At 53.6% G+C, this 23,515-nt stretch overlaps 3 protein-coding genes and 4 non-coding genes across 8 annotated transcripts in view; 6 read left to right on the top strand and 1 right to left on the bottom strand.

Annotated features, from left to right (window-relative positions):
* Positions 1-11,145, top strand: part of SF3B3 (splicing factor 3b subunit 3) — a 29,417-nt gene extending 18,272 nt beyond the window's left edge. Inside the window, exons 17-26 of the mRNA XM_085071706.1 lie at positions 679-833; positions 1,917-2,091; positions 2,722-2,927; positions 3,841-3,997; positions 5,349-5,474; positions 6,575-6,787; positions 7,709-7,807; positions 8,226-8,369; positions 9,124-9,228; positions 10,233-11,145. Coding sequence (XP_084927832.1) covers positions 679-833; positions 1,917-2,091; positions 2,722-2,927; positions 3,841-3,997; positions 5,349-5,474; positions 6,575-6,787; positions 7,709-7,807; positions 8,226-8,369; positions 9,124-9,228; positions 10,233-10,373 — 1,521 coding nt within the window. The 3' untranslated portion in view covers positions 10,374-11,145. The remainder of the gene's footprint in view (positions 1-678; positions 834-1,916; positions 2,092-2,721; positions 2,928-3,840; positions 3,998-5,348; positions 5,475-6,574; positions 6,788-7,708; positions 7,808-8,225; positions 8,370-9,123; positions 9,229-10,232) is intronic.
* Positions 11,146-13,790: 2,645 nt separating this feature from the next.
* IL34 (interleukin 34) lies at positions 13,791-19,376 on the top strand. Its single transcript, XM_085071705.1, has 7 exons — positions 13,791-13,883; positions 14,718-15,059; positions 15,152-15,255; positions 15,536-15,613; positions 15,701-15,874; positions 18,677-18,815; positions 18,914-19,376. The coding sequence occupies exons 2-7, from the start codon at positions 15,017-15,019 to the stop codon at positions 18,931-18,933; spliced, it is 558 nt and encodes a 185-aa protein (XP_084927831.1). The 5' UTR covers positions 13,791-13,883; positions 14,718-15,016; the 3' UTR covers positions 18,934-19,376.
* TRNAG-GCC (transfer RNA glycine (anticodon GCC)) lies at positions 16,077-16,147 on the top strand. The gene has a single exon. It is a non-coding gene; the product is annotated as a tRNA-Gly (tRNA).
* Positions 16,733-16,803, top strand: TRNAG-GCC (transfer RNA glycine (anticodon GCC)). Its single transcript has one exon. It is a non-coding gene; the product is annotated as a tRNA-Gly (tRNA).
* On the top strand, positions 17,795-17,865 carry TRNAG-GCC (transfer RNA glycine (anticodon GCC)). The gene has a single exon. It is a non-coding gene; the product is annotated as a tRNA-Gly (tRNA).
* Positions 18,544-18,614, top strand: TRNAG-GCC (transfer RNA glycine (anticodon GCC)). Its single transcript has one exon. It is a non-coding gene; the product is annotated as a tRNA-Gly (tRNA).
* A 1,337-nt stretch (positions 19,377-20,713) lies between the features above and the next one.
* Positions 20,714-23,451, bottom strand: LOC146432206 (uncharacterized). Of its 2 annotated transcripts, XM_085071704.1 has the most exons (6): positions 23,094-23,451; positions 22,525-22,576; positions 22,103-22,290; positions 21,863-22,021; positions 21,635-21,745; positions 20,714-20,874 (listed from the first exon to the last, which is right to left on the bottom strand). In XM_085071704.1, the coding sequence occupies exons 1-6, from the start codon at positions 23,229-23,231 to the stop codon at positions 20,761-20,763; spliced, it is 762 nt and encodes a 253-aa protein (XP_084927830.1). In that variant the 5' UTR covers positions 23,232-23,451; the 3' UTR covers positions 20,714-20,760. The 2 variants fall into 2 exon arrangements, with proteins under 2 accessions (XP_084927830.1, XP_084927829.1); XM_085071703.1 differs by having other exon boundaries at positions 20,779-21,745.
* Between the last annotated feature and the right edge of the window lie 64 nt (positions 23,452-23,515).

Below are 23,515 nucleotides of genomic sequence, written 5' to 3'. Positions count from 1 at the left end.
CTCTGCTGTGGTGTTAAGGTGCACTGGGTGAATCTTTTCAGCTTGCTCCTGCTAGCTGTAACTTGGAGATGAGGAGCTTTGCAGCTCTAGCAGGGAATACCTGTAGAACAACTGAGTGCTTTTTTACTTCGAGATCAGCTGTTGTCACTCAGGCAGAAACTTAAGGTGGCACTGAAACTCTAATATTAAACCAAATGTATAAAACTCAAGAGTTTGGAAGTTGGTCTGCTTCCTTTGTTTCCTGTAGCTTGATTGAAAATAGGCTAGTGATGATTCTCAGTAAATTTCACTGAGAGTGCTACAGCATCTGGATTGTGACAAATAAGTAAATATTTATTTTAAAAGACCTGTTTCCATTAGAACAAGCTATTAAAAAAAAGGAGACATGACAGTTTTGTTGATCTTGGATTTTGCAGGTAGTAGTTTTAAATACTCAGCTGGAGTATTTGTTACCTTGATAGAGCTTTAAAGTTCCTCTTCATGCCATATGCAATTTCCAGATAAAGCTTGAAAGCAAGGAGTGTCTCCTTAGGTGTGCTCTGAGCTGGGTGGGGTCCACCCGTGAGACTTGAATTGTTGCAGTGGGTAAGATGTGGGCACTGTACATCCATTCCTGTTGCATAAAGTGAGTTTGCCTCCATTCCCAGACCTAATAAATTTGCTGTCTGTCTTTCCCAGGTGCTGGCCATGTCAAGCCGATCGTGGCTCAGTTATTCCTATCAGTCACGCTTCCACCTGACTCCCCTGTCTTACGAGACACTGGAGTTTGCATCTGGTTTTGCTTCTGAGCAGTGCCCTGAGGGCATTGTGGCCATATCCACAAACACATTGAGGTAAGCACCTACAGGGAAACACAAATGCTTCCGGGCTGGGATGCCAGGCAGGCAAAGCAGTGGTGAATTCCAACAGACATTCAGAAGGAAAGAGGTAAAGTGACTTGACTTCAAAAAGACTTTTTTATTATGGATAATGATTTGATAGAAGCACTTGGATGGGTTTCAAAAAATAGACAATTTAAGGAAAGTTATTCTGTCAAAAAGAAATGGGGTGCATCTCTCAAATTTGTATTTTCTAGCTTTTTTAAATAATAAGTGTCATTCAAGTTATTCTTAAATTCTCTGATCCTTGGAGAGGGAAGCTTTTGATCAAAGTGAACCTGTTATGTATTAGGATCTTGTGGTTTGTGATCTGAATTGGCTGCTTTGCAGGAAATAAACCACGTGATTAAGAAACCAGAGGCACGACAGGGATGTGTTTGTTGCCTTTTGTAAAGTTCAGCTGAGATACTAAAAAGAGAAATTAAAATAATGGACCACAAATTCAGATGCTGTGCTGTGTGCACTTGAACAGGCACTTTTTTCATATCTGTCCTCATTGAAATATTACAGCATTCATTGCTTTTAAAGGAGTCATTCTTTTCTGAAAAGACTTGTGGTTTTCAGACACCAAATGCCAGAAGAACTGCCATTTCAGCTGCCTAGTCACGGGAGGAAAGAGCTGGCATTGCATTTTTCATACTCTTTTTAACTGAAGTGCATCTGAGGGGCATTTGATTACATGTCAGAGTCAGTGTCACATTTAGATTCAGATGATGTGTTTCCCAAATGTGCACTTTCCTTCTTCCATGTACTCTTTGTTCCTCTTGGGATAGACTTGCTTCAGCACCACTGAGAATGCACCCTGGGACAGTGAGAGCCCTCAAAGGCCTTGCACTGCAGCACACACCTGGGACTCCCATTTTAGAATGTTAGGTTTGCTCTGCTCTCTGGAGGTGTTTGGTAGTAGCTGTCTGGCCCGAGAAAGGTGCTGCTCCAGCACTAGCAGGTTTCACAGACAAGAAGTTCAATTCCAGTTTTGTTCTCTTGGACAGCTGTTTTTAGACCCTGTTCAACACATGTCACATCTTTGTCCCCCAGGATTTTGGCACTGGAGAAGCTGGGAGCAGTCTTCAACCAGGTTGCCTTCCCATTGCAGTACACACCCCGAAAATTTGTCATTCACCCTGAGAGCAACAACCTGATCATCATTGAGACAGACCACAATGCTTACACGGAGGCCACCAAGGCGCAGAGGAAGCAGCAAATGGCTGAGGTAATTGAGGTGGGGGACAGGTACACACATCTGTCCCCTGGAGGGGACTTCTGCAGCTGGAAGTACTCCTTGCCCAGTAGTTTCCAGCTGCCATTGCCTGCAAGGTTTTCTGCCCTGTGCAAATGCAGCAGTGGAAAGGGGAGTGGAGAGCTGCCTCAAAACGCAAATTTCAGCAGAATGTATCATTTCCCAGTGCTCCTTCCCTTGCGTGTTGTTAGGGCATGTTTTAAGAACCATCTAGTGGAAGATGGTTGTGCTTGTGTAACACCGTTTTCTGGTATTTCTGTGGTTGGTTGAGGATGTTTGCATTTCAGTGGGTTGTTTATTTTCTTCTCAGTGTTGTTTGCAGCGTTGCCAATTTGGAGAAATGGCTTCCCCAGACAACTGTCCCTTGAGCAGGGCAGAGGTGACACAGCCGTGCTCTGAGCTGCTGAGGCTCCCTGGGGAATAAGCTCAGGGTGGGTGGAAGCTTTGGGACTTAATGGCTTTTGTGTCTTCACAGGCAGTACCTTGTCCCAGAATACCTGGGCTTAGGCAAAACAGGGAGGTTATATTCTGTGCAGAGCATCAGCATGCTGGGAAAGGAAATCACTGAGTTGTTCTTTTCTCCTGTCCTTTAATGTGCCATAGGAAATGGTAGAGGCTGCGGGTGAGGACGAGAGGGAGCTGGCTGCAGAGATGGCTGCAGCCTTTCTGAACGAGAATCTTCCCGAGTCCATCTTTGGTGCTCCCAAGGCAGGGAATGGTCAGTGGGCCTCTGTTATCAGGGTGATGAACCCCATCCAGGGAAATACATTAGATCTGGTTCAGCTGGAGCAGAATGAAGCTGCTTTCAGGTAAGAAGCATTGCCAGATGCAGCAAGTCTCTGCTTGTGATAAGTCTTACATGTTTTTTTCTCTTTGCTTATCTGTTGCTGAGCTGAAATCCATATGCAACATGTTATCAAGAGACTGGCTTGAAGTTCCGGAAGTGATTGCCACATGGTTAAAGCTTTTGTCTTGTCTTTCCTTCCCTTCCCACCCTGATCTTGTCTGCATGTGGCATTAAGAGCTGGTGGTACTCCAAATGTGATTGCTGGACCCCTGTGCTTAAAAAACAACACAGGGGTGTAAATGACAGATAAGAGAGTTAGGAACAAGAGAATGTGCTGTTATCTGTCACTTCCCCTTCTCTTCCAGATAAACTGAGGATAAATGAAATGGAAAGGGAAGTGTTAGAGGACTGGAGGGGAAAACCAACGCAATAACCATGAAAAATAGCAAGTGCCTCAGTAGGTGAAGTAGAGTTAGATTGTGCTGGTCCAAAGGGCTGACCTGCCATTTCCAACCTGCCTGAGCTATTTACTGAGCAGGAAATAACACTGGAAGATGAGGAAAGTTATTTGTACTTGTCCAGATTGGAATAGCCTTTGAAAAACAGCTTCTAGTAGAGTTTTGCACATCACTAGACAGTGTCCAGCCTGTGAAAGTGTAAAGTAACACTATGGCCACTGTGAAAACATAAAGTACTTTGGGCATACATGACAGCTGGAACACATATGGAGAGTGTGGAAGACTGAACAAATCTACATTCAACGTTTCTGAAAGGGGGGAAAATGACCTCTTAAAAGGAAATGTCAGTGTTGACGGGCTGGACTCTCAAATCTTTGGTGGGCAGGTGCAGGCTGTGCTGTTGGGGAATGCAGTCCAGGTGTGCAGCATTAGTGTGGTTGATGACACTGATGTCCTGGTGTGTCCTGTCATTCCCAGCGTGGCTGTGTGCCGATTCTCCAACACTGGTGACGAGTGGTACGTGCTGGTGGGAGTCGCCAAGGACCTGATTCTGAACCCACGCTCAGTTGCTGGGGGCTTTGTCTACACATACAAGCTGGTGAATAGTGGTGAGAAGCTGGAATTTCTGCACAAGGTGAGGGGAGCAATGGGGTCATTTCCAGGTTGAGTGTTGGAGTAGCTGTTACTTGACTGCTGCAGTAATATTGCAATACTTGGTGAACCCTGGGCAAGATCATTGTGCTTGTGTTACACACTGGAAGCAGTCTTGGAGAAAATAAGCTTTCTTCTACAAAATCATTTGGTACATCTTTTGCAGAGCTGAGGATTGAACAAGATCTCCCAAGAGTCCCAGTTTTACCATCTAATAGGGTAAATTGGAAAGAAGCAATGTTTTTCATGCCCCTCTTAGGGGAGGGGAAGGAAATGGCTGTTTGCTTTCTGGAATATGAGCTCAGAGAGCTGCTTAAGCACTTGTTTACAGAGCAAATTCATACTTGGGTCACTTGAACTCTGATGCTAAGACTATCAGTCCTTGGCTGACCATGTGCAGCTGGTGTGAGCTGTCATCTTCCTTGGATGCTGTTTGATTGTGTGTAGAAATTACTAGTGACCAACTTGTTTGATAGGTCTCAGGGGCTTTAGCAAAGGTTTCAAGCAGAAAAATTACTGTGCTTCCCATGTGTTTCCAGCATGGCTGAGATTTGAGCAGATGAACACACAGAAAGGAATGTTGTGGCTTACTCACTTCCTACAGTCCTAATGTAGTGAGTGGGTTCTCTCCTGGACCATGGCCTTTTCTGGTGCCACTAAACACCCACTGGGAATTTGACAGAGTTGAAGTTGTGAAATAAACTTCTCTTAGCCAGTGCAGCCAAGCTAGGAATGCTGTAACTGGAAGCTCTCTACATGTTCCTCTTCTCTGCTGTGGCTGATCATTTTGGACTGATTAGTGATAGGAGATTTTTGGTCTATGAGTTACTGTGGACACACTATAGTTGGTCAGATTTATAAATTTCTTTGGTGGCAGTGTCAGGGTGTCTATGGCAGATGGCTAAACTACATTCATGGCTTGTTTTAGAAGCAGTCTGGGTAGATTTAGGCAAAGTCTGAAGTTTTTCTGTTGGATTTAAACCAAAACTAAGACCTGAGGCAACCAGACCTTTCTCTTCTTTTGCTGCAGGCCCAGTATGGGGTTCTTACAGCAGTCATATGCTTCAGTGAAGGTGCACTGCCAGCAGTATGTTGTGTATGAGTACCTAGGGCTCTGTTAGCTCCATGTGTGACATCTGCTGCTGTCAAAAGGCCTGCAAAGGACTGACCTGTTGCCTCTCCTGGAGAAAAGTACTGTGATTAGCCTTTTGCCTTTGAAGCCTTGGTACAGGCCAGTGAACTTCAACCATACCATTAGCTGAATCTGTCCTGAGGCTTGATGTAACGTTGGCTCTGTTAATGAGGATTTCAGAGTCTTCCTCTTTCCTCTCCAGACCCCTGTGGAGGAGGTCCCTGCAGCCATTGCTCCATTCCAAGGCCGAGTCTTAATTGGAGTTGGAAAGCTCCTGCGTGTATATGACCTGGGCAAGAAGAAACTGCTTCGGAAATGTGAGAATAAGGTACTGCCTTCTGTTCCTGACCAGAGCTGTCAATTTGGAATGAGTGATACTTTGCAGCAGGAGTGAAACTAGGGATTTAGCTGCTACTCCAGCCCAAGTGTCTCTTTTGACTTGGTCATGAGAGCTGTGTGTTTGCCTTGCTGGGTGCATCCATCCGGAGTAGTGCTGTGCTAGACTGGGCTGTTGTGCTGCCGCTCTCCATCCCATGCACACACCACTTTCTTATCACCATTCTGCCATTAGTGTTGCAAGTTCCTTTTTGTCCCAGCTCAGTGCAGGCTGTTGCTGGCTGTGTGCAAGGTCTGTACAGACCATTCCTTTGGCCAACTGCTGCAAATGCAAGAGGTCTTACCCAGATAAGATAATTGCTGGAAATGTTTCATTAGTTTAGGTGATCAGCAGGTGGGGAACAGAAATTGGAGGGCACATGTGGCCACCTTGTCAGATTTCCAGCACGCTGGAAAGGGGATTTTCTCCTTGAAGCAGATGGTCCTTCTTGCTGAGCATCTCTGGTACTTCAGGAAAAGAAATTCCAGAGCATGATTTTCTAACTCCTGACTGCATGCTACTCCCTCTCTCGTGCAAGCTGTAGAACCTGTGCCAGTAGCTCATTACTGCACAAAAGAGCTCCAGCAAACTCACTCCCAGACAGACTGGGAACTTGCAGAGGAACATTTTTTTTGTGTTGTGTGGTTTTGTTAGGGTTTTTTTTTTTCCCCCTTAAACATGACTCACATGAAAAATTGAAGCTTTCCTTCTTGGGCCTTCCATGACCATGTAGTGAGGAGACATGGAAGCAATGCCTGCTTGTAGGGATGCCCTGGCATCTCCATTCATGGAGCTTGTGCTCTGGACAATGTTCATACAGAGAAGTCTGTGAATGCCACGTGGTGCATGTTAGGTTGCACTGTATTGATGATGTATTTGGAGTGGGACTGTATATGGCAGAAATGAGGGATGGTTTTGGAGGAAATGATGAGAACTGGGGAGTGAGCTGTAGTTCATGGCAGGAAATAGTATTTTATTGGGAGTAAGTTAGAGTTAATGGGTTATGCTTCCATGTTTGAAGCACTCAGGTTTTGTCCTTTCTCTCTCAAAAGCACATTGCAAACTACATCTGTGGGATCCAAACCATCGGGCACAGAGTGATTGTTTCAGACGTTCAGGAGAGTTTCATCTGGGTGCGTTACAAAAGGAATGAGAACCAGCTCATTATCTTTGCTGATGACACTTACCCCCGGTGGGTCACTACAGCAACACTCCTGGATTACGACACTGTGGCTGGAGCAGACAAGTTTGGTAACATCTGTGTGGTGAGTGTGCCTTGCTGAAGTTGGGGCTTTTTGGACGTGTTTTCCCTTAAAACATCCATGATTTATCTTAAAAGAATGAGAATCTGTCCTTAGCTGGAGACAACGCCCTGTACCATTGACTTGTTTTCATGTGGTGACTGTTTTGTCATCATAGTGGGCTGCAGTTTATCGGTTTGTTAAATTATGCAAATAAGTTAAAGCATCAGCAAGTCGTGAACATATTTCTGAAGTATCAAGTAATTAGTGTTTATATTGCCTCAAAATGTACTGTGAATAAACCTAGAAAAGAAGCTTGTGACTGCAGAAGGGCCCATGAGAACTTGAGTCAGGGTTATCACTCTCACTTTTTCTGACTAAACCTCATCACTGGCATTTAGCTTTCTCTCTCACTTCCTCTCCACAGTTGGCTTTGTCAGCCAACACTTCCCCACTTGGCTGGATTTCAGCAAGGGAGGAGTAAAGAATAGATGGTCTTTCTGGCAGAGCTTTGATCTCTTCCTGAAGCGTGCTCGGGTGCTTTGGAGTGCAGAGTTCAGCAAGTGTCAGATGCTGCATCTGTAGGATTTGGCCAACACACACAGATCAGTCCTCTTCAGTTTTCCTGCCCCACATCCATCAGACTGTTTCCTTAGTGGAAACCACCTTCAGAGCAGTTTGATCATACCTCCCAGGGTGATCTGCAAGTGCCAGGCCAGGCAGAGGCTGGTTGTGAGGCTCTGCCCAGGTCTATTGGTCTTGATACCACAGTTGTCATGTAACTGTAAAGGCTGTTTTGGAGAGGCACCCTGATCGTTCTGCTGTAAGTGTAAAGTGGTTCTTGGAGAGTCCACAAAAGCAGCCTTTCAGACAGCACGAGGATTATCCAGAGATAATGTGCTGCTTCTCTCAGCTTGCTGATTCTTTCTTCCTCTTGCAACACAGGTGAGATTGCCTCCCAACACCAATGATGAGGTAGATGAGGATCCAACGGGCAACAAAGCTCTCTGGGACAGGGGCCTGCTTAATGGAGCATCGCAGAAGGTAATACTTCATGGGAAGCACATCGTTACTGTAGGGAAAGAAAGCACTGCTTTTCTGTGAAGGCCTTTGCAGGGTTGTCCAGGAGATGTATTGGCAGTTCTGCTCCTACACAGTCTGCTGTGCTGTGGGTGATCTGTTTTCACTGTTGCTGCAAGCCAAATTTCTGAAATCACAGCTGAAGCCTGTTAGGTGGTGTTTGATGGAAACAGCTCATTTTCTTTTGCTCCTTTCTCTCATTACTTGCATCCGTTTGTCCAGCTGAGTTTTGCCATCTGGTCACAGGTGGAAGGCACTTCCTCTCTAGAAAGGCATTTCAGAACTAGCAGTTGGCTGAATTTATTCTGCTTTCCTCTCAAGCCCTTTGATGCTTTTGTATAAGCTAAAGAAAAAACATGCTTCTGTGCTTGCTTGATTTCAGGCTGAAGTGATTATGAATTACCACGTGGGAGAGACGGTGCTTTCCTTGCAGAAGACCACACTGATTCCAGGGGGCTCTGAATCTCTTGTCTACACCACCTTATCGGGGGGGATAGGAATCTTGGTCCCTTTTACTTCCCATGAGGTAAGCAAGCCCTGGAATCAGGCTGCAGTCTTGCTGCTTTTTGGGGACTCATCCCCAGCCAGTATATCAACGTGCTGCACTCCTGAAGGGCTCCACAGTTCTTGAAAACCTGAGCCTACAGGAGAGCCTGTGACTCCAATGCAGAAGGGAAGAGGAGTTTGCTGACTCCTGCACTGATTCTATAAAGAGTTGAGAGCTTTTCTTGTTGCATTGTTCTTCTAAATCTGTGCTTTCAAGGAGCCCTTGGATGGTTCAGTGTCTCTGGAGGAATCCTTTGGCATGCTTTGTGTAGCCTGTAAACTGTTGATCAGGCAGTGATGTTTCAAGTCCTGAGGATGGTGCTCTCTTCTCCGTTTACTGTGGCCTCTTGGAGCAGTGGATGCAAAGACATTCCTTGTTAGAGCTGCATCCCCGTGCTGCACAGATATTCTGTCTCATTTTTGGGAGTCTGATCCTGACCAGGATGGCTGCTTAGCTGTGCTGTGGGTGCTTCCCAGGTGGAAATGGTGAGGGGGTAGCCCTTGACATTGTCTGCTGTGTGCAGGGCTGCTCTAGCAGAACCTGGTAATCACAGAACCAGAGAATGGTTTGGGTTGGAAGGGACCTTTTAAAGATTGTCTTGTCCAACCCCAAATGGCCATGCAATGGCAGTGTTTCAGCCAGTGCAGGAGCACCTTCTGATGGGTCTTGTCTTGCCTTGCTAGCAGCACTGATGTGTACCAAACTGTTCTCTTATCAACCCTTCATCTCTCAGGATCACGACTTCTTCCAGCATGTGGAAATGCACTTAAGATCTGAGCACCCTCCTCTCTGTGGACGGGACCATCTCAGTTTCCGCTCTTACTACTTCCCAGTGAAGGTAGGTCCTGAGCTCATGGGATCACCTGGTCATGGGGATGCAGAGAGTTGCTCTGGGGCACAGAGCTGCCTTGAGGCTGGTGGAAGCAAGGCATGGTTGTTGTCTTGAACAAGGCGAGGTGGCTGTTCACTGGGGAGTACTGGGGCCCTGTCAGTCATGGCTCCTGCAGTGCCTGTGGCAGCTCTTAAACAGCACTCTGAAAGGAGAACAGTACTTAGCACTTAATACATGTCTGTTTTGGTTTCTTAACTCCTGTAATGAGCCTCCCGAGGGTTGATCCTAAGCCCCAAGCCCAGAGGTGCTGTAGCTGCACTTCTCCACTTCCCACAGCATCTCAATTTTCCACCAGGACATGTAGCATTACGTAGCTGTTGGTGTGACTGGGTCAAACTGAGTGCTGCCCTGGGTTATATATTTTCCACCACCATTGGAAAGGGAAATTAAGTTCAGAAACAGCTGTTCCTGCCTATTTCTGCTTTTGAGGAACTCTTAGAAGCTCTGAACTATGCTATGAGCAGAAGGATCCAGGGATAGCTACTACCAGAATAATGTGTGTAGAGTTAGAACACTGTCCCAGCAGCCAGGGCTCTCCAGATGCAGAGGGTGGTGGTGTTCTCAAGGAGCTTGAGGCTGACTTGCAGCATACACAGCCTCAAAGATAGCTCCCACCAGACTGAAGATGCCTTTGTCATCACTCACAGCCTGCCCCAGCCTTCCCAGCGCAGGGCTCAGACCCAAGAGGATCTCTCTTCCTTTTCCTTGTGTGATTCTTCGGCTGCACCCAGGCCTTTTGGGCTTCTCTTTCGTTAATCAAGCTGGCCAGTAATTAATGTGATGCTAGCTGCTACTATTCAGCAGATGAGGTCACCAAGCATGGTCTTGTTTCCAGGACAGGATTAAGAAACTCCTGGGAACAAATTGTTTGTGGCCATTTTCTCCCATTTAGGCAGGGTTCAGTGCTTCTGTGTGGTATTGATTCAGTTCTCTCCTCCTTGCCCTTCCAGAATGTGATTGATGGGGACCTGTGTGAGCAGTTCAACTCCATGGAGCCTAACAAACAGAAGAATGTGGCTGAGGAACTGGACCGGACCCCACCTGAGGTGTCCAAGAAGCTGGAAGACATCCGCACACGCTACGCTTTCTGAGCAGCAGCTGGCAGGGGCAGAACAGCTCTCAGCTCCTCTGGATGCTCTTCCAGGCGCTGTTGGGAGGAGGAATGTGTGGGTTTTTTCTCCCTTTTCAAATATTGGTTTGGTCCTCTTGGTTTATGTTTCAAAGTATCGTGACTCCAGTATATACAGTATCAGCTATTAGGTTTCCCAACACATCCCACTGCCTATGTGAAGGCTCCTGACATTCCGGCTTCTGGCCAGAACAGTTCTCTCTTGGGAAGTGCCCAAGGCAGGATGCCAGCTGACCCTCAGCCCCATCTCCTTGTCCTCCCTTTCAGATGAGGGAGTCCCAGGGTGTCTTGCTGAAAGTTCTGTAGGGCAGATCCAGCTGAGTCTTTGTTGGGTCAAGTGGGGTTTGTTATTTCCCAGTGTTTTAGGAAAAGAAGGGAAAGAGCTGCAGCATGATTCAGGATTACGAGGCTCCTCTTAGTAGCCCGTGGTGAGCTGCTCTGGGCTTGCACTAGTCCAAGGAGCAGCCAATGGGAAGCCTAGCTGTGTGAAGGGTGTAACTGTGACACTTGTCTTGAACGTTTTCTTCTGAATTGCAAAGGGGTTTTTTGGACTCGCCATTTCTGACTGTTTTCCCTGTAAATAGAGTTTTGTACAATGTTGACTCTCTTGGGGGTGGGGAAGAGCGAGGCCTGAGTCTGGGACTTGATTTGTTTCATAATAACTTTGGCAAGAGAGTGTCTCCAAGCTGTGACTGTGAGCAGCACATGAAGAATAAAAGCCTGTTTTTTCACTACCCTGGCGCTGGGGCTCTTCTCCTTCGTGGCAGCTGCTGCTGACCTGGCGGGAGCAGGAGGGGAGGCGGAGGAATATAAAAATATGCACACCCTGAGCCCCTGTGCTCCTGCAGGCCCCTTGCTGCCCCCCTGCCCTGCCTGGAGCTGGTCCCCTCCTGGTTGCTCTGCCCTGGGACACACACAAAGTAGGATATGGAGAGAGGGAAGAGATTTCTCCAGCCATTCCAGAGCATGGCTGCACTTCACAGCTCCTGTGTTGCCCAGTGCAGCATCCACAGCTTCGGAGGAGCAGCTGGCTGCCAGGAGGGCTGGGAAAAGGTCCCTGTCCCAGAGGCTTGGTAGCTGGCTGCAGAGGCTCCCAGTTGGAGTGCACCCACACAGCAAGTGCTTCCTGGTTCTCCTGCTCCCGGCTAGTGGGATCTGAGAGCCTGTGGCATCCCGGTAAGGATGCTGCTCCCCATGTGGGGCTTGGAGAGGCAGGTGGTCCTTGGTCTAGTGCCTGTGCTCCCTTTGAATAGCTTCCACTTTCTGCAGTGCATGTGCTGTGTCGGGTGAGGACAAACACACCCTCCTGCCCTGTCCTTTGCACCCTCCTCTCCTGTTCTGCCTTGTCTCGACATCACAGGCCTGTGTTGGCAGGGGCTTAATCCAGAGCTGCACCCTTTGACTCTGACATGGCACCTGGAGCCCCACCCGTCCTCTGCCGGCAGAGCAAAGGGCTTTGTGCTCCCTTTGGTGGCCTCAGTGGGGACGGCTGTGTCGAGGGAGGGGCAAAGGGGAGCTGAGCTGCGTGGAGTCCATCTTCTGGCTTACCATGGACTTAGGGTGCTCATCTTGTGCTCCTTATCCGTTGTCCTCCCTGAGGGAGTGATGGTCTGGATCAGAGGTCACTTCCAGCAGAACTCTGGTGACGCTATTTGTCATGCTCATGTCCTGAAAGTGAAAGCAGGGAAAGGGGGTGTATTGGGATGTTCCCAAGCTGGTTCCAAGCACAAGGTTTTACTTCCTTGTTTGTGCTTGGTGAGTAACCTGCCTCGAGTGCAAAGCAAAGCCTGGAAAAGACCCACTCCCTCCCCATCATAAGGACCCAGTTAGCCCCCAGCTCCCCTTTGCTGGAATAGTGAAGGTTTTCTCAGTGAGGGTTCCCCCCCTGCAGCCGCAGGGGACCGGGTCCTGCTGCCGTGTGGGAGCAGAGCTCCCGGGGCTGCGCGCTGGGAGCTGTTTGCCTTGGGCTCGTCCCAGCGCTGCTTTCCAGCCTGGAGCAGCCAAGGAGGGCAAACCGCCCCCAGCGCTGTGCTGCGCAGTTCCACACTTTCCCTTCTCTTCCTCACCCCATCCTAGCTGCCAGGCTGATGAGTACGTGGGCAGGGAATGCTATTAAATGGCTTCCTCCAACGACTGCAGCAGCTGCGGGCAAAATCCCTGTGGGCACCTGAGTGAAGAGCTGGACCAGCTCCTTCCCTGCTTAGAGCTGAGCATCTCACCCCCAGCCGAGTGCTGGGAGGGAGGCAAGGGCTGTGCCCAAGACTGGCCAGGAGCGGGGGAAGCTTGGCAGGAGCACGGCAGTGGCCCTGACTCCATGCCAGGGGAATCCCAGTGTGCTCTCACAGGCAGAAGTGCATTCCTTCCCACGCGTTTCCCTAGGAGCACTGACCCACTCTTTGATAGCAGATTTCTCTTGCTGACCCTTTGGATGCTCAGCAGCCCTGAGCACAGACACAGTGGCTCTTCCAAGGGGCTGTTCAGGGGGGTGTGGGGGAGGACAATGTCCCATGTCCCTCGGCCCCTGCTCCTGGCAGGAGTTCAGCCCTGAAGCATCCTGAGAGGATGACGTGAGCTTGGGCCAGAGGGAGCAGAGTCCTGCTGGCCTGGAGCCAGCCAAGAATACCTCTACCCCACTGAGCTCAGGGCTGCAGCGCAACCCTCCCCCGGCACACGCTGAAACACACTTGGCCTGGCTCCCACTTTGAGTGCCCCAAAATGTGCCCATGAGTGCTCGGCCCAGTCAGGGCCCTGGTACACGGGGCCAGGAGAGCTCAGCACACTGGAGGTGCTGGTGCTGGCAGACCAGAGCACCCCAGGGAGTCTAGGGTTGTGCAGAGTGGTCAGCCGGGCACCCCAGGGGCGATGTGGGCACCTGACTGGGTTGGGTGGGCACCCTGCAGGGATGGCTCAGCTTCCTGAGGAGTGGAAGAGGCATGGACTATAGTTAGACCAGCACCTCAGGGGTCGCTGCTGGGGCAGTGAAACACCCCAAGGAGCAGAGAAGGACGCAGGAGGATGAAGCCAAGCACCCTGGGGACACTCCGATGGATGAGCTGAGCACCCCCGGACACCCAGCCTGGGCTCGCTGACCACCCCCGGGGACACCTGCCTGGAGCAGCAAAGCACTCTGAAGAACAGGGAGGTACCGGCGACGGTCAGCCAAGCACTCTGGGAATACCCAGGTGGACTACCTGCGTACCCTGGGGACACCTCCTGCTCTCGCCGCCTACCCCGGGGACACCCGCCCGGTCGGGGCAGCCGAGACCCGCGGCGGGGCAGGGCCGGACTCTCCCCGGGCCGTTCGGGGCGGTCGCTCTGTCCCCGCTCCCCGCCCGGCCCCCGGCCGCCGCCCCGCCCGCTCCCCGCGCCGCCGCCCCCCGCCCGCCTCCCGGGAAGCGCGGGCACGGCCCCGCCGCCGCCGCCGCCCGCGGGTGGACGCGTCCCGCGCCCGCGGCCCCGCGCGCCGCGCCAGGTGGGTCCGCGGAGCCTCGCGCGGGGGGCGCGGGGGGCGGCGGGGCACGCACGGCCCCGCGTGGGGACGCGGCACGGGGCACACGCACCCCGCGACCCGGCCGCATTTGCCTGGGGACGTATTGCAGGGACATGGCACACAGGTCCCTTCACTGGGATGTGGGTGGCACCCCTTCGCGTGGGGACACTGCACGGCGCCTTTGCGTGGGGGCACGGCACGGCACGCGGCACGGCTGCTTTCCCCTGGGACACGGCATCGCGCGGGGACACGGCGTGGCCCCCACGGCACCGGGACATGGTGTAGGGACACAGATGGGGCTCCTTCTGTGCTGGGACGTGGCGTGGACCGTGCGAAGGCACAACACACCCCTCTTCTCAAGGGGACACACTGTGGAAGATGTGGTACAAGGACATACTATGGTCTCCTTCCACAGCAGGGGGACATGGCAGAGCTCCCTTCACGGGGTGTAGGGACACGACACCTCTGTGTGGGGACACAGCATGCGGTGGCTTGGCCACTTCACCAGCCCCGTCCCCCAGCGGTCCTCGGCTGAGGCCGGACTAACTCATTGCTGGGATAACGGGGCTGGGTTGAGCGCTCTCCTTTCCTGGAAATCCCCCGAGGGTGTCATTAGAGAAGCCCTGGTAGCCCTGCCCCGAGCGGGACCCAGGCGCACACGGCTCCACGGCCATCCACAATCCTTGGCCACCCGAGGCTCACGCGGGGCTGTGGCTCCCCCTCCACCCCCGGGACTCGGAGCGACTGTCCTACCTGGGGGCTGCAGCCTGGGCGCCCTCCTGCCCTGGGGCTGCAGCCGGGGCTCTCTTCTCCCAGATCCTCTCCTGCAGTCCGGGGTGGTGCTGCACCCCTGTGAACGCATCCCTGACAGTGCCCTGTGACGGCCCCGGGACCTGCTGTCTCCCTACCACCAGCTGGAGAGGTGAAGCCAGAGGGGACTTCCGGAAAGGGGGACTAACCCCCCATCCATGGCAGGGAACAACTGCCCGGGGCTACCGGAGAGCAGCCCAGTGCCCGCAGCCTACAGCTGTCCCTTGTCCCCACACCATCCACGCCACTGCCCTGGAGGCTCCCAGTGAGCCCCAGCCATGTAGGCACAGCCTGGGGCTCCACTGATGGCCACCATCAACATGCAGCAGGGCTACGCTGCTGTCCTATGTGAGTACAGCTGGGGGACAGGGGGGATGGCCTCAGGGGTCACCTCAGTGGTGTCCCTGAGGGAGCTGACACCACTGGCTTTGGCTGCCCAGGTGTCCTGGCTGTGCTGGGGCTGGAGGCCGCGGCGCCGGGCGAATGTGAGCTCACCCGCCTGCTCCAGGACAAGCTGCAGTACGAGATGCGCCTGCAGTACATGGTAACCCCAGCTGTGGGAGGTGGGGGGACACGTGGCATTGCAGGGCTCCAGTTTGGTCCAGGGGGGACGTGGGAAGGCAGTGCCCACTGCTCTGTGGTGACTGGGGTGCTGGGTGCTGTGTTTTTCACTTGTGCCAAATGGTGCCCAGGGCTACTTCTGCTGGGAGCTGACCACATCAAAGGGCTTTTGCACCAGCTCCCCCATGTCATGCTGAGTCTGGCAGGGATGTCCCCATCACTTTGCCCTTTGCCAGCCCCCATGCTCTTTCTTGCCTTTCCAGAAACATTACTTTCCCATCGACTACACAGTCCGGGTCCAGTACGAAGAGGTGCTGAGGCCATCCAACATTACCCGCCTGGTAAGACGGTGGCAGGGGACAGTCCCGTGATGGGAGCTCTCCAGGGACCCCCGGGGGCTGCATGGCTCTCACCGTCTTGCCCTTTAGCGCAACGGGACAGTGTCGGAGGCAGCACTGCGGTACCTCTGGTTCCATGTCAGCTCCCAGGCAGTGCTGCGGATCCGTGAGGTGTTGCCAGAGAAGCACCCATCCTGGAAGTACACCCAGGAGCTCTGCCAGCTCTTCGATGCCCTGGGCGAGGAGTACAGCAAGTACCGGCAGGTGAGGATCCCCTGGCACCCCAGCCCAGCCTCACGTCATGCACCCACGTGCTGGGAGGACAAACACCCACAGCCCTGAGCAGCCAGGAGGGGACAGCACGGGCATGGATATTTACGGACGGGGACAGGGACAGGGTGCAAGGGCAGAGGTGGGGAGCGAGGTGCAGGGCCGTGGAGCAGCACTTCAGCATAATGCACATCTGGCATTGGTGGTTCAGTGGTAGAATTCTCGCCTGCCACGCGGGAGGCCCGGGTTCGATTCCCGGCCAATGCAACAGCTGTAATCTTTTCTTGCTTGCAACCCCTCCCCTTGGGGGACCGACAGACTTGGGGAGGGGGGAACGGGACTGTCACACTCACACCTCTGTCACAGGGTGGCACTACCACGGCCGGCGGTTGCGGTGGATCAGGCAGAAAGTGCACACGAATTCATCCCCATTTTCCCGCTGACAGTCCTGCCTCTGCCCAAGCCACTGCTGCCTCGATGGAGCTGCTGAACCCCGAGGCAGCTGCATTCGGGTGCTGGATGTAGATGGCCTGTCACGGCTGGGTCACCAATGTGAACCCAAAGTGTGGCCGGGTTTTCCTGTGCCACGGGGCAGGTTCTGCAACCCCTCTGAGGAGAGGGTGAGCTTTGCTCAGTTGTCTCATGAGAGGGTTAATTCTGAAGGCTAATGCCAAGCTCCCCTTGCAGTAGGTGATGTGAGGCAGCAGAAGAGGTGTTGCCATGGGCTGGAGTCGCGGTATGAGAGTGGTGTGTTGGCATGCAGTGTGAGGGAGTTGAGAGCCGACAGTGGCTGTTCTTGCTGCTCGCAAGGTTTGGGAGTGTGGGGGAGGGCTGGGATGCTCTGCACATCTGGCATTGGTGGTTCAGTGGTAGAATTCTCGCCTGCCACGCGGGAGGCCCGGGTTCGATTCCCGGCCAATGCAACAGCTGATTCCTTTTGCGCACCCTGGTGTCCTTTGGCGGCTGCCAGGTACCTGTGGAATATCACAGGGGCGCTCCCTTGAAGTGCTCCTGTGGGCATCGCTGTGCCCTCGGGGCAGACACTGTTGTTCGTGTGGGTGCTCAGGCCCGGAGGGTGGCAGCGGCAGCTCTGCCTGTGTTGAGTATCCGTGGCTTGCTGGCTTTGGGGGGCAGTAAGAGGAGATGGTTTGATGACTGAGCATCTCGGCTGGGTGGAAGGGAGGGACACTGGACACTGGCTCCATGACAGTGAGGGATGCTATGTCGGTGGCAGTGAATGTCCCTGGCTTAGGAGCAGTGGGAGGCTCTTGTCAAGTGTGCCTAGGCCACAGAGAAGGGTGGCAGCTCTGGGCAGTTCTACATCTGGCATATGTGATTCAGTGGGACAATAATTTTGCTCCCCCCACAAGGGCCAAGGTTTGGTTTCTGGCCAGTGCAGCCCGATGGAGGCTTTTCACCTCTGTGGCCCCTCTCCCCTCCACCTGTCTTGGGCTCCGTGTATCCATGGGTTGCTTGCTGCTGGGAGATGGAGCTGCACCCCAAGGCAGAGGTGTTTGGGTGCTGGATGGAGGTGGCCTGTCAGGGCTGTCAGTGTGAACCCGAATGGGTTGTCCTGTGCCACGGGGCAGGTTCTGCAGCCCCTCTGAGGAGAGGGCGAGCTTTGCTCAGTTGTCTCATGAGAGGGTTAATTCTGAAGGCTAATGACAACTCCTCCTTATTGGTGATGTGCGACGCAGCAGAAGAGGCGTTGCCATGGGCTGGAGGCGGTATGAGAGCAGTGTGTTGGGGTCGCCTTTGTGTCTGTGTCCCATTTCTATGTGTGTGTGTGTATGTGTGTCTGTGTGTCTGTCTGTGTGTCTGTGTGTGATGTGTTCACAGCTAGCTATGCCTGCCCATGTTGCACTCTGCTGGATTTGGGAGGGTGGGGCAGTGCCGGGAAAAGCTCCACATCTGGCATTGGTGGTTCAGTGGTAGAATTCTCGCCTGCCACGCGGGAGGCCCGGGTTCGATTCCCGGCCAATGCAACTTTTGCATTTTTTGGCACCCCAGTGTCTCTGGGGGGACCATGGGGACTGCCCGGTGTGCCTGGAGGGATTACACACATCCTGGCACATCTGTGCCCCTGTATGGCTGCGAGGGATGTCATTGTCTGTGGAATAAAGCCAGGGCACCTTGGTGACTCCTGGAGGGGCTTGGTGGCAGAGAGGGATTCTGACTCATGGGCAGTGACAGTGAGGGTTCCTGGTTTGGTGACAGTGACAAAGTGCTTTGTCTCGGTGGCAGTGAGGACCCCTGGCTCAGAGTGATGTGGGCTCCACGGGACTGGGAGATGTCACCACATCTAAGAGGCAGCTGTATTTGGGTGCTGGATGTAGATGGCCTGTCATGGCTGGGTCACCAATGTGAACCCGAAGTGTGGTTGGTACTTCCTGTGTCATGGGGCAGGTTCTGCAACCCCTCTGAGGAGAGGGTGAGCTTTGCTCAGTTGTCTCATGAGAGGGTTAATTCTGAAGGCTAATGCCAAGCTCCCCTTGCAGTAGGTGATGTGAGGCAGCAGAAGAGGTGTTGCCATGGGCTGGAGTCGCGGTATGAGAGTGGTGTGTTGGCATGCAGTGTGAGGGAGTTGAGAGCCGACAGTGGCTGTTCTTGCTGCTCGCAAGGTTTGGGAGTGTGGGGGAGGGCTGGGATGCTCTGCACATCTGGCATTGGTGGTTCAGTGGTAGAATTCTCGCCTGCCACGCGGGAGGCCCGGGTTCGATTCCCGGCCAATGCAACAGCTGATTCCTTTTGCACCTTGGGGGACCTTGGTGGCATCCTGGTGAACTGTCCCTGCAGACAGATGTGGAGGCGGTGGTGGCCGACCTGGTGAAGCTGATCCACAGCGCAGGCGCTGAGGGCCGGAGCAAGGCTGTGCGCCCCAAGGCACTGCTGGACAACTGCCTCAAGGTCATGCGGATGCTGTACGGGGTACCCTGTGAGTTGGGGATGGGGTGGGGGGCCCGACCTTGGGGACTGCAGGTGCCACACAGGGGGGCTCTGTCCCACGCCATGGCACCTGTTCTCTCTGTTCAGGTCGGTGGGAGTCCACCTAACGCTGCGTAAGACCTTTCACTCGACACCTCCTTGCCCTGGAGCCTCGGATGCTGCCTCTGCTCTGCTCCTCTCGGAGTCCCACAGGGGGTTACCGAGGAAGTTGCCAACGTGGGACAAACGCCACCCCTTCTGGGACCAAACACTGCCCCTTCCAGGACTGTGGGACTGTTTACGGCCATGGGATCTTGCCCATCCAAAACGTCTGGCTCCTTCTGCGTGGGTGTGGGATTGGACAGAGTCCCCCCATGGCAGGCAGCTGTTGGGGTACATGCTGCCCTCCCTGTCCACAGGGCTGGTGAGGGCATCACCCTATTTCTCTCAATTTGTACTTTTTCCTCAGCTTTCATTAAACACCAGTTAATTTTCTAGTATTGCAGCTCAGCTTCTGACTGGGTCCCGGGAGCCTCCAGCCTTACCCAAAATAAAGGACCAGCAAAGAGAACCCCACTGCCTCCAGTGCCTTCTCTTTTGGGGTGTCAGCCCCCTCCCTCGCTGCTGTGAGGGAGAGACTCACCCTGATATAGGGACCCCTGCCAAGCTGCCTCCGTCAGCCCAGGCTGCTTCCCCAGCAGAACATCTGGATTTGTTTGTTGTGCTTGGCGGCGCGGTGCAGGCAGCACGCCGGAGGGACTAGGGCTGCCTGCCTGCTCCCCCCCTTTACAGCTTAGTTAATTACCTTCATCAGCTATTAGAGACCTTAATTGGTGTATTGCTGGCTGAGTGGTGCTTAGGCTCATGAGTTTATGGGCACTGCAGTGTGAGTGGAGGCAGTCTCCCTCCTCTTCCTTTTCCTCCTCCCTTCATGCCTAGTGATGATTCCTGTTTATATAAAGCCCACACAGAGCTCTTATAAAACCCACCAGCAATGAGCCACTGCTTGATAAAGAGCTTTAGCTAGAGTGACCCTCTCTCCCATCCCTGCTGGCTTTAATAGAGCCCCTGTGTGGTCCACAGGCACACCTGGGGCTGCCTCAGCCTTGGGGCTGAGCCCCAACCTCCTGCTCCCTCGTGTCAAGTGTGGGAATGATCCTCCATCCTCCTCCACTGTGGGAAAACTGAAGCTGTCCCTGCAAAATGACCTCTTCCAAGCTTCCCAGAGCATCCCCACAGCAATGGGCTTGCCAAAACCCTGCGTGTCCAGCCCACTTGAGATATTGTGCATTTTCTTCCGATCCCTCTTTCGAGAGATGGCTTAAAAAACGTCAGCTTAGAGCCTTTACAGGAATGCACTCACAGAATGGGGAATGGGAGCCTGCTTGCAATATCTCCTGGTGTACCACGAGGGATGGATTCAGGGAGGGTCAGCCCAGGACGCCATGCCCAGCCCCCAAAAGACATCTTTAGGCATGTACTGAGACTTGGGAGATCTCCTGCTGTGAAACTCCCAGCTGCTGGAATAGGTAGAACTTTTGCTGGCCTTGAACCAGAAGGCAAAAATCCTGGCAGCATCCTTGGGGTGGGCATGGAAAGGCCAGCTGTTTTTGGGGTGGGCAGGACAAGGGCTGAGTTTGGGAGCTGCCTGGGATGTCCCCATAAGCAGTATGACTTATGGCCCTAGAGTCAGGATGCCCAGGGGGTTCCCTTGGCCCCAGGGGATACCTTGGATTCAGGACCACGCTTGGAGCATCCTTCCTTCTGCTGCCCTGGCCCAACTCAGCATCCCAAGCTGGGGGGGCAGCGAACCCAACTCTCACCTCCCAACCTGTGTGTCCTTGTTTCTACTCCACCTTCCCCCTGCACACCTCCCCCCCGATTCAAAGTGAGCCTGGAAATGGCAATTCATTCACTTTAATTAATTATTTAAGCTCAGTGGGTGGATGCTGCTCTCACCAGGGCAGCCTCTCTCCTCTCCAGTCCCAGAAGGTGCCATTGCTGGTGGCCGAGAGCTGCGTCAGCAGCCGCAGGACGCCCTGCACACTCTCCTCCAATGTCACCGGGCCCTGAGTACCCAAGGGACAGCAGGAGAAAAAGTGAGCCAAGATTCTCCATCCCAACACCCTCATTCCTACCCCACGGTGTGGTGGAATGCCAGACCTGGCTGGGATGATTTGGGAGCAGCCAGAGATGCTCTAGCAGCCAAAGGATACAGCTTTGCAAAAATTAATTGTCCCTCATATAGATGCTGTAAGGATGGAGGTTAATTTTTTCATTCCTAATTAAAAAGTGGGTCGTTTGTCAGCCAGAGCAGGGTAAGGGACAGCTGAGTGCAGGGCCGGGGTGCCCTCTGCTGACACACTATCAGGATGGGAAAGGAAGTAAAAAACAGGGAAGAAATTGGATGGTTCTGGGGGAAAGATTGGAATTGTCCCTTTGCTTTGGTGGCACAGCCATCGTGGGACCAAGGGACTGTGCAGGTGTGGGTGACCAGGGAAGGGATGTCCATAGCCAAGGGTGCCCCAGGAATGGATGATGTTATGGGAAAGGATGTCCAAGGGAAGAAATGCCCTAGGAAGGGGTGCCCATGAGAAGGGATGTCTGTGGGAAGGGACGCTCCTGGGAAGAGATGTCTTTGGAAAGGAATGTCTCTGGGAAAGGATGACCCTGAGATGGGATGCTCATGGGAAGTGATGACCCTGAACAAGGATGTTCATGGGGAGGGGTGGCCTTGGGAAGAGATGATCTTGGGAAGAGATGCCCCCAGGAACAGATGCCTGTGGGACTCTGCTGAGCCAGAATGGCCATGCAGCTCCCATCACTCACCATCCCCTGTTCCAAGGGAGGTGTCACACATCCAGGATCCACAGACACGCAGAGGATCCCGCTGTTCCCGTACTCCAGGGCCAGGCACTTGGTGAGCATGTTCAGAGCAGCCTGGGAGGACAAATTCCCTCCCTTACCATCATGATCTGGCAATGCCACGGCCAGTGGTGGGAGGAATCCCAGAGGAGGTGACCCCCAAATTCCTCCCCATCCTCCCAGCGGTGGTACCTTGCTGCAGCGGTAGCAGATGTCCTGCCTCTCCTCCCAAGCCTGTGCAACCTCGATGGAGCCCAGGATGCTGGAGATGTTGATGATGGCAGCTCTGCTGCAGCTCATCTCACGTTGCCCTTCGGCCTCAGCCGCCTCCTTCAGCAGGGGCAGGAAGGCCTGCAGGGGATGGGAGCTCAGACATCACCATCCTCTTCCTCCCTATTCCAGCATTTGGGATGGGGGTTCCTGTGTCCTCACCTGGCTTGTCTGCAGAGGCCCAATGGTGTTGGTGGTGTAGACGAGGCTCATGTTCTCTGCTGTCTCGGTGGCCAAGGTGCTGCTGCGTGTGGTGCCCGTGTTGTTAATCAGCAGGTTGAGGCCAGCCCTTCCCACCTTCTCCTGCACCTTCCTGACTGCTGCCTTGATGCTGTTGGGGTCTGTCACATCTACAGGGGGACAGGAGGTCTTGGGGACAGGCTGATGGCCATGACCCTGGCAGGATGCTCTAGGACGTGGCAGGAGGCAACTCCCAGCCACTGAGCATCCTCCTGGTCCCATCAGTGACCTGGTTGAGCTGAGCCAAACCGAGGGACCCGCCTGCTTGGTGGCATTTCCTGGAGCCACCCACGGCTGCAATTAAATCCTGAGACGCTTCATCCTCTTCCCGCCCCAGCACTCACCTAGAGGCAGGATCATGACGTTGGGAAAGCCCAAAGCCACCTCGTTCACAGCCTATGAGGAGAAAGGGGGGGAGGGGGTCATGTGGGGAAGCTCACCGCGGTGGCCCTGCACCGTGCCGGGGTGGGAACTGGGTGGCCCCGCATGTCACAGCCGACAGGTTACAACAAGATCCAGAGGGAGCAATCTGGGGCGAGTCACTGCTGCTCTGCACCTGGCTGAGCCCGGCAGCTTCAAAGCTCCCAGCAGCAATGCCCCCGGCACAGGAGCTGCCAGCAGCCCCCCCTGCAACCCCCATCGTGCACATACCTGCGCCAAGAGATGCAAAAAATTAAATACAAATATATTTAATACTTCTATAGGTATTTTTAATATTTAATACATATATGCATTTTTGTTATATATATGTATAGATATACACCCATGTATTTTTCCATGCTATTCATCCTGCAGGTTGCTGGCGCTCAGCCTCCCCATTCCAGGCGGGATGGTGGCATCGGCAGGCACTCATCCCAGAGCTGACTCTTCCCTCCCTCCCCCCGCCCCGACCCCATTCCGCAGCCCTCCCTACCTTGCCCTGGGGGTCCAGGCAAGCAGCGAAGAGGTGCCGAGGCGGGCTGGGCTGCTCCAACAGCCCCTTCAGCAGCCCCAGGCCCAGCCCCCCGTCGCAGCCGGTCAGCAGGACACTGCCCACGCTGAGCCCCTCCATCCCCACTGCTCTCCACAGCCGGTTGTGCCACCTCAGCAAGGTTTGGCAATCGGCCTCGATAATCCGGGAGGTGGCAACGCTGCGGGTGCTGCTGGGATGGGTGGAGGTGGGGGACACCGCCTGCACCCCCTCTTCTGGAGGGGATGCGGCAGCAGGATGCTCTTCTGCATCCCAGGGTCATCCATCACCTTACCATGGGGCTGTCTCACTCCTCCATACCCCAAAACACCCCCACCCCTCCAGCCATGGGAACCCCAAAGGGGTGATGGGACTTTCCCATCTGT

Source organism: Lichenostomus cassidix, chromosome 11, assembly GCF_008360975.1.
Source record: "Lichenostomus cassidix isolate B80296 chromosome 11, HeHo_3.0, whole genome shotgun sequence".
NCBI classification, from domain to species: Eukaryota; Metazoa; Chordata; class Aves; order Passeriformes; family Meliphagidae; genus Lichenostomus; species Lichenostomus cassidix.
Note: the sequence above shows the minus strand (reverse complement) of the source record. Positions and strands in the feature narration are given on the sequence as shown.